Genomic DNA, 13464 nt, shown 5'->3' with positions numbered 1-13464 from the left:
AATTCTGATCTCCCTGCTATAGGAAGGATGCTGTGAAACCAGAAAGGGTTGAGAAATGATTTACAAGGGTGCTGCCAGAATTGGAGGGTTTGAGCTACAGTAAGGGGCTGAATAGGATGGGATTATTTTCCCTGGAGCTTCAGGGGATAGGGGTGCCTTGTATAGGTTTATAAAATCATGAGGGGCATGGATAGAATCAATAGCCATGGTCTTTTCTCTGGGGTGAGGGAGTGCAAAACTAGAGGGCATAGGTTTAAGGTGAGAGGGTAAAAATTTAAAAGGCACCTAAGGGGTGACTTCATCAAGCAGAGGGTTGTGCGTATACAGCTGCCAGAGGAAGTGATGGAGATTGGTACAATTAGAACATTTAAAAGCCATCTGGATAGGTATAGTAACAGGAAGGGTTTAGAGGGATACTAGCCAAGTGCTGGCAAATAGGACTAGATTAATTTAGGATATCTGTTCAGCATGGATGTTGGACTTCAGGAACAACTCTATCATTCTATCACTACACTGGCCTACAGCACGAAAGATCTGTTCCTCATATCAACTGACTCAGTTAGTTCATTAGCAATTTAAAAATACATGAAATATTAATAGTCAAATTTCAAGCCTATACTTTGATAAGCTCAAAAAGCAGCCACATACAGCAAAAACAATTTTTGCAGTGCAACTGCAAAAAAAAGCCGAGATTGTCAGCTTTTTTTAAATTCACTTCAATGACTCCCAAAGATACCCACTTTAAACATTTAACACTGACAGCTATCTAAGAATTGTTCTATTAGCAATTTCAAGGAGAATTGCGAGTCTCGTAGATCAATCAGCCCAAGTAGACAAGGATTGTTCATATACTGGTACTCTTGAAGGTCAAACATGTTTCCTCGTTCCTAATTTACGTCCAATTGAGAACATTTCTTACAACTCCATATGATTTACTGATGCAAGGCAGAAAAAAATTGTTTGATTATGAACAAGGAATGAAATCACTTATAGGAATTTCAGATTTTTATGTCACTTTGCATCATGCTTATGCTTGTAGTTATCATGAATCTGTAAATAAAATGACTAAACTTGAGATTGAAAACTGCATACAATGAAATTGTTAGAACTGAAAACAACAAATGCGGGAGATCACAGTAGGTCAGACAGCATCCACTCATGGAGAACACCAACGTTTCAAGTCTATATGACTCTTCATCAGAGTTGAAGTGAAGTGTGGAGGGGACAGCATTTATGTTCTCGTTTGGTGGTGGGGGTAGTGGGTGTAGGGTGCTGGTGGGGAGAAAAGATGCTGACAGCTTAAATTAAGTGGTCAGAATGTGAGAATAGCAGAACAATGGTTTCTCCTGCCAGACTTGAAAGGACAGACACTGGGATGGCGGAGACATGACATTAAGCCAAAAAAGAGGGAAGAAATGGTTTACAATTTAAAGATGTTGAACTCAATATTAAGTCCAGAAGCCTGTGAAGTGCTGAGTATGAAGATGAGATATTGTTCTTCCAATTTGTGCTGTGATTTACTGGAATACTGCAGCATGCCAAGAACAGACTTGTGGGCATGTGAGCAGGATGCTGTGTTAAAATGACCAGCTATGGGAAGATTGGGATCATGCTTGCACACAGACTGGAGGTGTTTTACAAAGCAGTCATCCAATCTGCGCTTGGTTTCTCCAATGTTGAGTAGGCTACATCGGGTGCAGCGAATAGAATACAGAGGAACCTTGATTATCTGGCATTTCATTAACTGAACTTCGGATCATCCGAAAAAGATCGCAAGGCCACAATGTGCAGCTAACCATGTAACTCGGCATTCGATTAACCCAACGAAATAATCTCTGCCTGTGTCCTTCAGATAATTGAGTTTCCTCTGTATACAAGCTTGGAGGAGGTACAGGTGAAATGCTGCTTCATCTGGAGAAACTTTTTAGGTGATAGTGAGCAGGAAGAAGGTGAAGGTCAGGTGTTGCATCTTCTGCGGTTACATGGGAAATTGTTTGTTTAATTCCAGCACGAACAATGTTCAAAAAAATCACAAGTACTTCAGAGAATCATGAATAAAACAGGGACTTAAATGAAAGAGCTTAGCAGAACATACTATTACAAATAGGGAAATGAAAGAACACAGCAAGTCAGGCAGAATCAGGAGGTGGAGAAGTCAATGTTTTGCATATAATCCTTTTTCAGGACTGGATGTGGGTGCAAGGGGAGCTACAGTTCAAGTCGGGGGGGGGGGTTCTCCCTTTCCGATATGCCCATCCTTGGCCATTTCAATTCCCCCTCCAACTTGCGCTCCAACATGTCCATCCTCGGCCTTCTCCACTGCCGCAGTGATTCAGAACACAAATTGGAGGAACGATACCTTATCTTCAGTCTGAGGCAGCATGCAGCCCGGAGGACTTAACACTGAGGTTTTGAAATGAAATAACCTTTCCACTCACACCTCCTCCCTTCCATTCCACCTATCAACACTTCTTTCTACTACCTATTCTCACCTATCATTACTTCACCATTCTGCTACTCTCCCTTTCCCATCTCTTTATTTGTAGCTCATCCTGCCCCCACATCCAGTTTTGAAGGGTTATACCTGAAACGTTTACTTCTCCACCACCTGATGCTGCCTGGTTTGCTGTGCTCTTTCAGCTTCTTGTCGGTCTTTGGATTCCAGCATTTACAGTTTTTTTGTCTCTCAGAATAAACCATATAGCCACTGAATAAACAACACCCAATATATGTCAGACTAGCTCTCGCTCGTTAAAATTCCAGGAGCTTTAACACAGCAAGTGGCTGCAAACATAAGATTTAAACAGCATGGCATTCTCTACAAAGAATGCAGAGTTTGTGTAAACAGGGCAAGTAACTGTATTCATTTGATAGGCTGAAACAATGTTAATGAACAGTGTAGAGTGTGAACAGAAAATTTGAGTGAAACATACAATTTAATGTCAAAATAAATAAAGATGCTGAGAAGATTTGATTAAAAGAAAACCAAAAACAGTAAGAGTGACACAAAATAACAATCTATTAAAACCATCAACAGCAGCTATAGCTTACACAATGATGTCTCATATTTCTAAAGTTCATATATAGTGGTAAAGAGGTTGTAAAGCACTAATTAGACTTAACACACAGTTGAGAGAGTATTTTCACAATGGACAAGCTTTGTCTTGAGTTTACTCCCCATTTATAAATTTATCAATTCCATGCCACTCAATATACTTGAATGGGGAGCGAGTCAACAAGATGCTGTTTTAAGCAGTCAAGCTCTGGCTTTTCAAATTTAACTAGCATTTCTCCTTGTCTCAAATTGCTGTCTGACTTGTGCATATTTAGCAATTAGGACCCTGACTGTAATTACATTTACAGTATATCATAGCCCTATATCTCCTCAGGAAAATCCCTCTCAGTACGTTTGCATATCCCCAATTACGAAAGGTTTCTTGTCCACTATTTAACTTGTACATCATATAATTGGAATCACCTCCTGATCCATCGGGACTGTCGATGTTATTTTCTTCATTATTAGGACTCGCTTGAACTGCTTCTGTACTTTCAGTCACAGGTGCTTGAACTGTGGATTCACCCAGATCTGTATTTGCCCCTGTAAGTCCCATCCTTTGCTTCAATAATGCAACCTGAAAATTAATAAGAACAGATGCTGAATGTTGATAGCACCAAGTGCATTTAGTGCCATAAGTCTCCTTTAACTGAATGTACCCTTCAACAGTCGACAAAAATACTGTAGAAAGCTAAAATAAAAACAATTGTTGCTAACAGTCAGCAGATCTGGGAACTTGTACGAAGAGATACAAAGAGTAAATGTTGAAGGACTGCACACAGTACTGTATTACAATTTGCTTTCATCAAAACACTGCACAAAACTTTAATACTCCAATTTCTGAAAATAATGATAATATACTATGATACTCCTTCCCTTGTGCGTGCTATATCTGCAAATTCCTTTTATATATCATGCACACAAATCTGAATACCAACATTAATAGTTTCTCACTACAAAAATAAATATGCTTTTCTTTGCCAAGTGAGTAACATCACATTTGCACACATTATGCTCTGCCACCCATTTGTCCACACTCTGACAAATCTGCCTAGGCTCTTTTGCAAACTCCTGCTACATTACAGCTTACAATCTGACTTAGTTTTGCGTGGAGAAAGTGAGGACTGCAGTTGCTGGAGATCAGAGTTGAAAGTATGGTGCTGGAAAAGCACAGCAGGACAAGCCGTATCTGATCAGGAGGAGAATGTACGTTTCGGGCATAAACCCTTCAACGAGAATGAGGCTTGTGGGCCGGGGGCAGAGAGAGACGATGGACAGATCAAGGGGATGGTGCTGAGTTGGAGGCTTTGGACTGGAATAAGGTGGGGGAGGGGAAGGAAGGAGGAAACTGGTGAAATCCACATTAATCCCATATAGTTGCAGGGTCCCAAGGTGGAAGATGAGGCGTTCTTCCTCCAGGCATCAGGTGGTTAGGGTTTGGCGATGGAGGAGGCCCAGAACCTGCATGTCCTTGGTGGAGTGGGAGGGGGAGTTGAAGTGATCAGCCATGGGCCGGTGGGATTGCTTGGTGTGGGTGTCCCAGAGATCTTCTTTGAATGATCTGCAAGTTGCCATCCTGTTTCCCCAATGTCAAGGAGACCACATCGGGTGCAACAGATATTGTATGACGTTTGTGGAGGTACAGGTAAATTTCTATCGGATGTGGAAGGATCCTTTGGGGCCCTGGACAGAGGTGAGGGGAGGTGTGGGCGCGGGACCTTCACAAACGTCATCAACTATATCCAACATTTCCTTGACAACTGACATCAGGCTAACTCGCCTCTTTTTCTTGTTCTCCCTGCCTTCCTTGAACACATTTACTACCATCCAATCCAGTGGGACAGTTGCAGAATCCAGGGACTTTGAAAAATTGAAAATAATTCATCCAGGTTCTTCAGTTAACTGTCTTAAATCCTATAATGTAGGCATTCTGGTCAGGACATGTGCCAGATTTCACAAATTAATTAAGACAGGCAGGAACTATTGTTAAAGTTGCCATTTTCTAATTCCTAACAATAATTTCCCCATAATAAAGAACAGACAACTCCACAGCAGGAGACATAATGGTATAATCTCTCATTCCACAAAGGTTTGCAGCCAAGTTGCTGCAGGATGATTCAAAAAGCTGGTTAACTCTATGTCCACTGAAGTTCTCCTGGAATGAGATCAGCAATATTTACAACTGTAGCAAATGGGAGAAAACTGCTATCTTAATCAATGTAGTGGAATGCTAAGTTGGTTAGCAAACCATTGTTAACAACCACATTTGGAGGAGCATGGCACCTGAGATAGCAGCTTCTTGATTCATATTCTGAATATCGATGCTACAAATGACTATAAATCTTTCACATCAATAATAGTGAGGGTCATTAGCCTTGCCAGTTTACTGAAATGTAAATGCAGCTTATTACGCATGTGTGATTGCTGCATTTATATAAAACCAAAATTCTGTGGTACTGTAAATCTGAAATAAAAGCAGTGCTGCAGAAACTTAAAAGGTGTGACAGCATCCATGGAGACAGAAGGAGAGTTATCATTGTTAGTTAATTGAAAAACTAAGCAAGAATTTGAAAGATGAACATCATGACCATTTGTTGGAAAACTGAGAACATTTCAACCAGTTTAACTATCATCTGGCATTTAGTCAAGATGCAACCATGCTATGCAGTTCTACCTGTGTCTGCAGAACACCAATAAGTTGATCTTTCTCCTCCAGTGCTGCTTCAAACTCATCTTGAAGATGCTTCTTTGCTTGCTGATCCATTTGGAGCTCCTAAGTAGTTGAGACAAAAACTACTATGAGAAGATGGAATTAGCTATATTTCACACATCAACACATTTGGAACAACTGTATTATGCGGTCTGATCAGTTCTTGGAATGTGCAATAAAGAAGACAGAAACTAAAGCACTTGTAGGTCAGTAGAGCACCCTGTAATTAATGGAATACCTAAAGGCTCACTGCTTACAACTAACCAATTGGAGGTACAAAGTGAATACACTCTTGCTAAGTTTGCAAATGATACAACTAGTTGTGAAGGCATTAGTGGGGGTGCCTCTAAAAGTCTGCAGGGTAACATCGGCAGGTAAAGCGCATGGACAAAAACTTGGCAGACGGAACATAATGTGGTGAAATGTGCATTCATACACATTGACAGGAAGAAGCGGAGCCAAATGTTATTGAAATGGAGAAAGACTGCAGAAATCTTCAGTACAGGGATTTAGGGATCCTCATCCATAAATCACAAAAAGCTGGTATCCAAGATTAGCAAGTAATAAAGAAGATTTCATTTCAAAAGGAATGAAATAGAAAAATAGGCAGTTTTGCTAAAACTGCATAGGGCACAGTCTCAACACAATTGGAAAACTGAGAATAGTTTTGATCCCTCTGTCTAAGGAAATATATGCTAGAATTAGAGGCAGTCCAGAGAAGGTTCACTGGATACAGTCCCGATATACTGAGGTTTTCTTACGAGGGGAATTTCAGTCAGTTTGGTTTAAACTCATTACGGTTTAGAAGTAGAAGAGGGGGCTTGACAGGTTAGACGTGGAGAAGTTGCACCCTTTATTCAGGGCCAAACAGCGCAATCTCAGATTGAGAAGTCGCCCATTTAAGACAGAGATGAAGAGGAATTTCTTTCAGAGAGTAGTCGATCTGTGGAATTGTTTCCTACAGAAGGCTATAGAGACTAGGTTGTTAAGTATATTCAAGATTGGGAAAGATAGATTTTTAGTCAGTAAGGGAATCAAACATTATGGGGATAAGGCAAAAATGTGGAGTTGGGGATTGTCAGATCATCCAGAATCTCATTCAATGTCAAACAAATTTCTGTGTCAACCGAAAACTCCTCTCATGTGCTCCTCTTTTCCTAGGAGAAAGTGAGGACTGCAGATGCTGGGGATCAGAGCTTAAAAATGTGTTGCTGGAAAAGCGCAGCAGGTCAGGCAGCATCAAAGGAGGAGAGTCGACGTTTTGGGCATAAGCCCTTCTTCAGGAATCAGATTCCTGAAAAAGGGCTTATGCCCAAAACGTCAATTCTCCTTCTCCTTTGATGCTGCCTGACCTGCTGCGCTTTTCCAACAACACATTTTTAAGCTCCTCTTTTCCTGTCATATTCAGATTGAGTTTATCTTCTGAATCTATTAATACCACACCATTTGTTATTTGACACATCTCAAATGCCTCCTTTCTAGTTATCTGATCTTGTACATAATATTCAGCAGGTTAACGTTAAGTAGCACTATAAACCTATTCCAGTGTTTGAATACAATTAGAATACTACCAGCCAATATATACCAATCCACCTTGATTTCATTTCTATTAATGTCCATGTCTAAAACCAATCAATCAATCAGTCTCAGTTTTAATTGGAGTTTTAATTGAGTTTGCTGCTTTGAAGACAACTTTGAGAAGATTTCCAGTACTCCATAGGCATAATTGCTTCCTGGTACCACCACTGCCCAATTCTTCTTTGAAGTTATTGCTGACTTGTTCTAGAATTACCTACAAAGGAAATAGTTTCCCTCAATTTACTCAAGCAAATCTACATAACCTGTCCTCTCAATTTAATTCCTTTATCATGCCACAAAATCTACACAGAATCCCCTCCAAAACCAATGTTCCTTTTGCGATTAAATGGTTTCAAAGACTATACTTCTTGACACTTCATCCATTTCTTATTTGACTTTTTATTCAGGTTGGGGTTGGTCATTAGCCTGAGGACAACACAGCAATGGCTGAATCAGGAGGCAGCGCTTTTGTACATGGATCACACTACGCACGGAAGTCACTGGAGTGGGATGGTAGAACTGGTGTTGAATAGGACTTTGGACCCAACCCTCTGAGAATAAATGTGAGACTCTGTTGTATAAGCTTTTTGAAATTTAATTTCCTGGTTGTTACAAGACATCATTTGCATGTTAATTCATGCTTACTCTGCAATAGTTCTAATTTTGTTAGAGTTAAATTTTACCAAAATATAATCTTGTCCATTGTATTTTTCCCCATCGGGGTCACCTAATGCATTTGGTTCCTTTATATGATTTGTACACACAGAATTTGCAACACCTTTCTTCAGTGCAGTGCCCAGAATGACCAAAGTAATCTCACTCAGATTTCATCAGTTTTTTAAAACTGATATGACATTCCACTCTTTGTGTTTCAGCTCCTTAGCACTGAAGGCCAACATATCCACAAGCATACTCCTGAGCATTTAGAAAATACTGTAATCAACCTTCATGACCCAAATAGATGATCATACTTGACCACAATGAACTCTGTTACCATTCCGCCCACTTATCGAATCCAACTTAATTTGGAACCTTCTGCTTCTATTGCACTGCATGCTATGGCACCAAACTTGGTGCCATTAGCAAATATGAAAATACATCTATACATTTAGGGCGGCACGGTGGCACAGTGGTTAGCACTGCTGCCTCACAGCGCCAGAGACCCGGGTTCAATTCCCGACTCAGGCGACTGACTGTGTGGAGTTTGCACATTCTCCCCGTGTCTGCGTGGGTTTCCTCCGGGTGCTCCGGTTTCCTCCCACAGTCCAAAGATGTGCGGGTCAGGTGAATTGGCCATGCTAAATTGCCCGTAGTGTTAGGTAAGGGGTAAATGTAGGGGTATGGGTGGGTTTCGCTTCGGCGGGTCGGTGTGGACTTGTTGGGCCGAAGGGCCTGTTACCACACTAAGTCTAATCTAATCTATCCAAATCACTTGAGAAAAGCAGAACCCTCAAAGATACTTGACAGACCCAATCAGTCTCATTAGCACTATTCTCAGTCTTCAAACTTGTAAACAACCCACTAGCTATGCTAATAGCTTGCCTCAATCCACTGCATTTTTATTGGTCTCTTATGTGTAACTTCATTGAACGCCTTTGAAAGGTCATATAAATAACACAGAATTAACACTTCCTTAACTGCCAGATTGCTTAACACCTCAAAAAGATTCAAAAAGATTTATAAAACATGATTTACGCATAGCTTACAGCTGAGCTCTGTGTTCGGCTTACACTTGTCCAACAGCTTACTTTTTGATCCTCCTAACAGCTCTCCTACTATTGGGATAAGTGTCCCTGAACAACTTGTAACACTCAAATAATTGCTAATGAATAGATTCAACACCATTCGACAAATTTTGATTGACAAAGGAATGTGAGGGTTTTTTGTAAATATATTAATTAGCAATTTTTTGAACTCTGCAAACATATAAAATTATTGAAAATACAATCAATAACAAATATCAGAATAATGAATAAAACACAAATTACAATACTACAGTCTACAAACTACTAGCCTACTCTATAATACAAAACAAACCTCAACACTGTGCAAAGCAACACCAATAAATAAGTAAATAAAAAATAGATTAAAAAAAAGAAAGAAAAGCAAAAAAAAACACAATACAGAACAGCTATGCTCGGCACAAAGCTCCCACACAAAGGAACGGGAGCACTGTATAACTCAGGAGACCCCCCTCCAGGGCCCAAGGCTCAACAAACCTAACCACCCTGGTTAAACAAACGTCCTTGTTAAGATAACTGACAAATCTATATCCAAATAACTCAAGTAGGGCTGCCATGTTGAATAAAAATGGTCTGTTGTGTGGTGCACCATGGTTGTGAATGCGTTCCATATTTAATTTCTGTCATGCTCGTAAGCCCGATGGATTCTCAGACACTCAGTTCATCAGAATATACTTCCAAGCACAGTATGCAAAGAATATTAAATATTTTCTTCCCATGCCAGTGTAAAGATGGTAAATTCGGTAGGCCTAACAGGAGAGATATCGGGTCTACTTTGACTTCAGCCCTCAAGACCCTCCCTATCTCTCCTGCCACAGCACTCCAGTAAACATGGAACCTGTGGCATGTCCAAAAGCAATGGGTAAGAGTACCTACACTTACCTTACATTTGGGATACACTGAAGAAGCCCCTTTTTTAAACTTCACCAGACGGTCTGGTGCTAGATGAACCCTGTGCAGAACTTTTAACTACATAGTGCATGCCCTATTACAGATAGGGACCTTTCGACCATCCTCCCGTATGTTGTTTCATGTTTCAGAAGAGATCTCCTCTCTTCGGTCTTGCTCCCAGACTTCACATAACCGGTTAATATACTGCCAGGCCTGGCCACCCAACAGACAATGGAGGGCACTAATCGAAAGGGTGCTTGTGGAATGTAACAACCACCTCTCTGTATTGGGCTTAGAGGGCTTAGTGAGAAGCATAGTCTTCTTCTGGATGAAATCTCTAACCTGACATAAACGGAAAAGGTTTATGCTGGGCAACCCGTATTTGCCATTCAGTTGCGCAAAAGACATCATAACCTCCCCCTCAAACGTGTCTCCCAAACTAGAAATTCCTCTTGCTGCCCATAGTTTGAACCATGAGTCCATCACCCCTGGTCAGAACCCTGGCATGCTAATGATAGGCGTAAGTGGCGAAGTCTTGGATAAACAACCCTCACTTTGATGCATCACTCTCCATGTCTTGACTGTAGTAATGACAATGGGGTTCTGGCAGTGGTCAATAACTGTCCTCATCTTATCCACGAACAACAGGTTAATAAGAGGGCACTTTGCCTGGGAGGCCTCGATATCCAGGCATCGGATTGTTGCCTACCCAATCACAGACATCTCCAACATCAGCCCTGGCAGAATCCCTAAAAACTCCTTATAAAACTCACCCGGGAGACCATCAGGGCCAGGTGCTTTCTCACTCTGAAGTTGACTAGCTATTTCCTGTATTTCCTGAGCTGCCAAGGGGGCATGAAGGAGGCCTGTTCAAAGGTTACCCCTGGGAGGTCCAGGTTCTTCAAAAATGTCTCCATTTTAACCCTCCTGTCCTCGCAACCTTCAGACCGATACAATTCAGAGTAAAAACTCCAAAAAACCTCATTAATCTCTGATTGCAGCAATGGATTAGGGGGCACGTTTTTTCCTAATCAGGTACGCTAAGTACTGAGCTGGCCTATCCCCATATTCGAACAGCCTTTGTCTAGCAAAAGCAAGTTCTTTCTTTGTGTTTTGTGTCAGTATTGAATTCAAGGCAGCCTGGAGAGCAGTAATCCGCTGTAGCTTAATCATCGAAGGCCACGCAAAATGTGCCACTTCTGCGGCTTTCAACAGCGTCTCAAGTAGAAGCTCCTGTTCCTCCTTCTGTCATTTCTGGCTAGTACAATAGGAAATAGCTAATCCCCTAGCAAAGGCCTTAGCAGTCTCCCATAGCCTAGATGGATACTAGCCGTGCCTAAGTTGGTAGTCAAGCATTCCTGAAACTCCTCCAAAAACTATTCCACAAATTTGGAATCCTTAAGGAGAAAAGGGTCCAAACACCAGTGCCACAAACCTAGCCCCTCACTTTTGGCCTTAACTTCCAAATATACCGCCGCATGACCAGAGATAGCTATATTCCCAAGTTTACAACCCGGAATCAATTCCAGAGGGCCAAGGGAGCCAGAAAGAGATCAATCCTCAAGTGACATTTATTTGGGTTTGAAAAAAAGGTGAAGTCCCTGCTGGTAGGGTGAAGACATCACCAAATATCCACCAGATCCAACTCCTCATATCAGTCAGCCACCTGTTTGGCCTGCGAAGAAATACTTGGGGACCCACTAGGCATCCTGTCCACTGTTGGATCCAAAAGACAATTAAAATCCCCCCTGCAAAATAATAATATGCCGTGTTTCAAAGACACTCAGCTTAGAGAAAGCAATAATCAAAAATTTGAGGGGATGTGCCAGAGGACAGTAGACATTTAAAATGCCATATTCCTCCCCATGTATCAGGGCTTTAAGTATCAAAAACCGTCCATGCTCATCTTTCACCTGCTCTAATAATGTGAATGGAAGATTTTTCCGTATCAGTACTACCACTCGCCGACTTTTACTGGTGAAGGATGAAAAGAATATTTGGTCATAACCCCCCTGTTGTAACTTAAAGTGCTCCCCATCATCAAGATGGGTTGCCTGCAACAGTGATATCAACCCTTCCCCTCTTAAGGCTAGAAAACACTTTTTTCCTTTTATCCAGCGAATGACTTCCCTTGATGTTCCAGGTGCACCATTTAATAAGATACTTAGTCATATCCCCTTTCACAGACCCTTGAACCCCTGGCAGGGGAAACCCTGCATACAAAGAGTCAAGCATAAGTAAATAAAAACTCAGAGTCAAAGAATTATGTGTACAAATACTACTCTATCATAACTACAAACAATTATTATGTCCAAAACAACTATAAAACCTCTTCCACCTGCCCATAGGGGGCACTCACCCTACCCATCCCTTCATTCACACGTCTTCAAACCCGGACTGTGCCCCAGCCTGAGGCCAGAGAAAAAAATACAAGGAGACAATCCTTAAATCAACACAAAAAAGTCAGGAAGAGCAGTCCACCCATCCGTGGCTTCATGTCACCCCTACTTGCGACTAAAAGTGAAACAAAACAAACAAAAGGGAGACAACGAAGAACATCCACAAAATTTCCCATTACAAAATCCAGTTATAAAGAATAATAGGAACAACTTATTCCAAGTTTTTTTTCCCCTTTTCCAAAAAGAAATTATGAGGAAGAAAGAAAAGAATTTAAAAAAGGAAGGGAAAACATGGGGGAAAAGAAAGAAAAGAGAACAAACATTAACCATATTCTTCAGGCCAGTCCGTCTATTTTAAATTGTCTACAAAGCTTTTAGATTTATCCGCTGAGTCAAATGTCTAAACTGAGTCCTCGTGGCTGAAAGGGAGCACTGCGGGGTATCTCATGGAGTACTGAATGCCCAGGGTACTCAGCCTCTTTTTAACTTCAATGAAGGACTTCCTCTTTTAAATTAACGCTGCAGAGAAATCCTGGAAAAACATGTTTTTGACCTCTTGAATAGCAATGCCTGCGGATCATTTCCCAGTAATCTAGAAACTTCTATCATTTTTTGCTTGTCCTTATATGAGTGGAAGTGCAGGGGCGCTGCACTAGTCCTGACCTGTGCACTGTAACCTGATAAGCCCTTTCAATCTGTAGCTTGCTGGATTCGATACGAAGGCCCAAAAACTTCGGCAGTCAGATTTCAAAGAAGCTGAGTGGCTGCTCACCTTCCTCACCTTCAGGGAGCCTGACAATTCAAAGATTTATCCTCAGACTTCGATTTTCGAGTTCGTCAATATAGTCTCCCAAGGCCCGCACCTCTCGCTCCAGCACCTTCATCTGACTGGCTAAGGACTCCATCGCAGCTTCCAAAGCCTTAGTTCAACCATCCACCTCCTCCAGCTGCTCCCAGAGGCCCTGGGTTTCCTGCTCATGCTTTTGTAGCATGAATGAGATAGGTTGGACCTGGGAACTAATGTCTTCATGGATGTCCTCAATCGCAGCCTCAACCTTCGAGTAAAGTCTCTCCATCGCCGCAGCCAAT

At 41.4% G+C, this 13464-nt stretch overlaps 1 protein-coding gene across 4 annotated transcripts in view; it reads right to left on the bottom strand.

The window, feature by feature from the left end:
- The window catches only part of golga4 (golgin A4), a 175147-nt gene that overhangs the window by 112156 nt on the left and 49527 nt on the right, over window positions 1–13464 (bottom strand). For all 4 annotated transcript variants that reach the window (XM_060822914.1, XM_060822915.1, XM_060822916.1 and 1 more), the window contains 2 exons: window positions 5730–5828; window positions 3479–3632 (listed from right to left, as the gene is read on the bottom strand). In XM_060822914.1, the coding sequence (XP_060678897.1) occupies window positions 3479–3632; window positions 5730–5828 (253 nt within the window). The remainder of the gene's footprint in view (window positions 1–3478; window positions 3633–5729; window positions 5829–13464) is intronic.

The sequence above is a fragment of the Hemiscyllium ocellatum genome, chromosome 4 (assembly GCF_020745735.1).
Source record: "Hemiscyllium ocellatum isolate sHemOce1 chromosome 4, sHemOce1.pat.X.cur, whole genome shotgun sequence".
In the NCBI taxonomy this organism is placed as follows: domain Eukaryota; kingdom Metazoa; phylum Chordata; class Chondrichthyes; order Orectolobiformes; family Hemiscylliidae; genus Hemiscyllium; species Hemiscyllium ocellatum.
The sequence above is the reverse complement of the archived record's forward strand: the minus strand, read 5'-3'. Positions and strand labels throughout refer to the sequence as shown.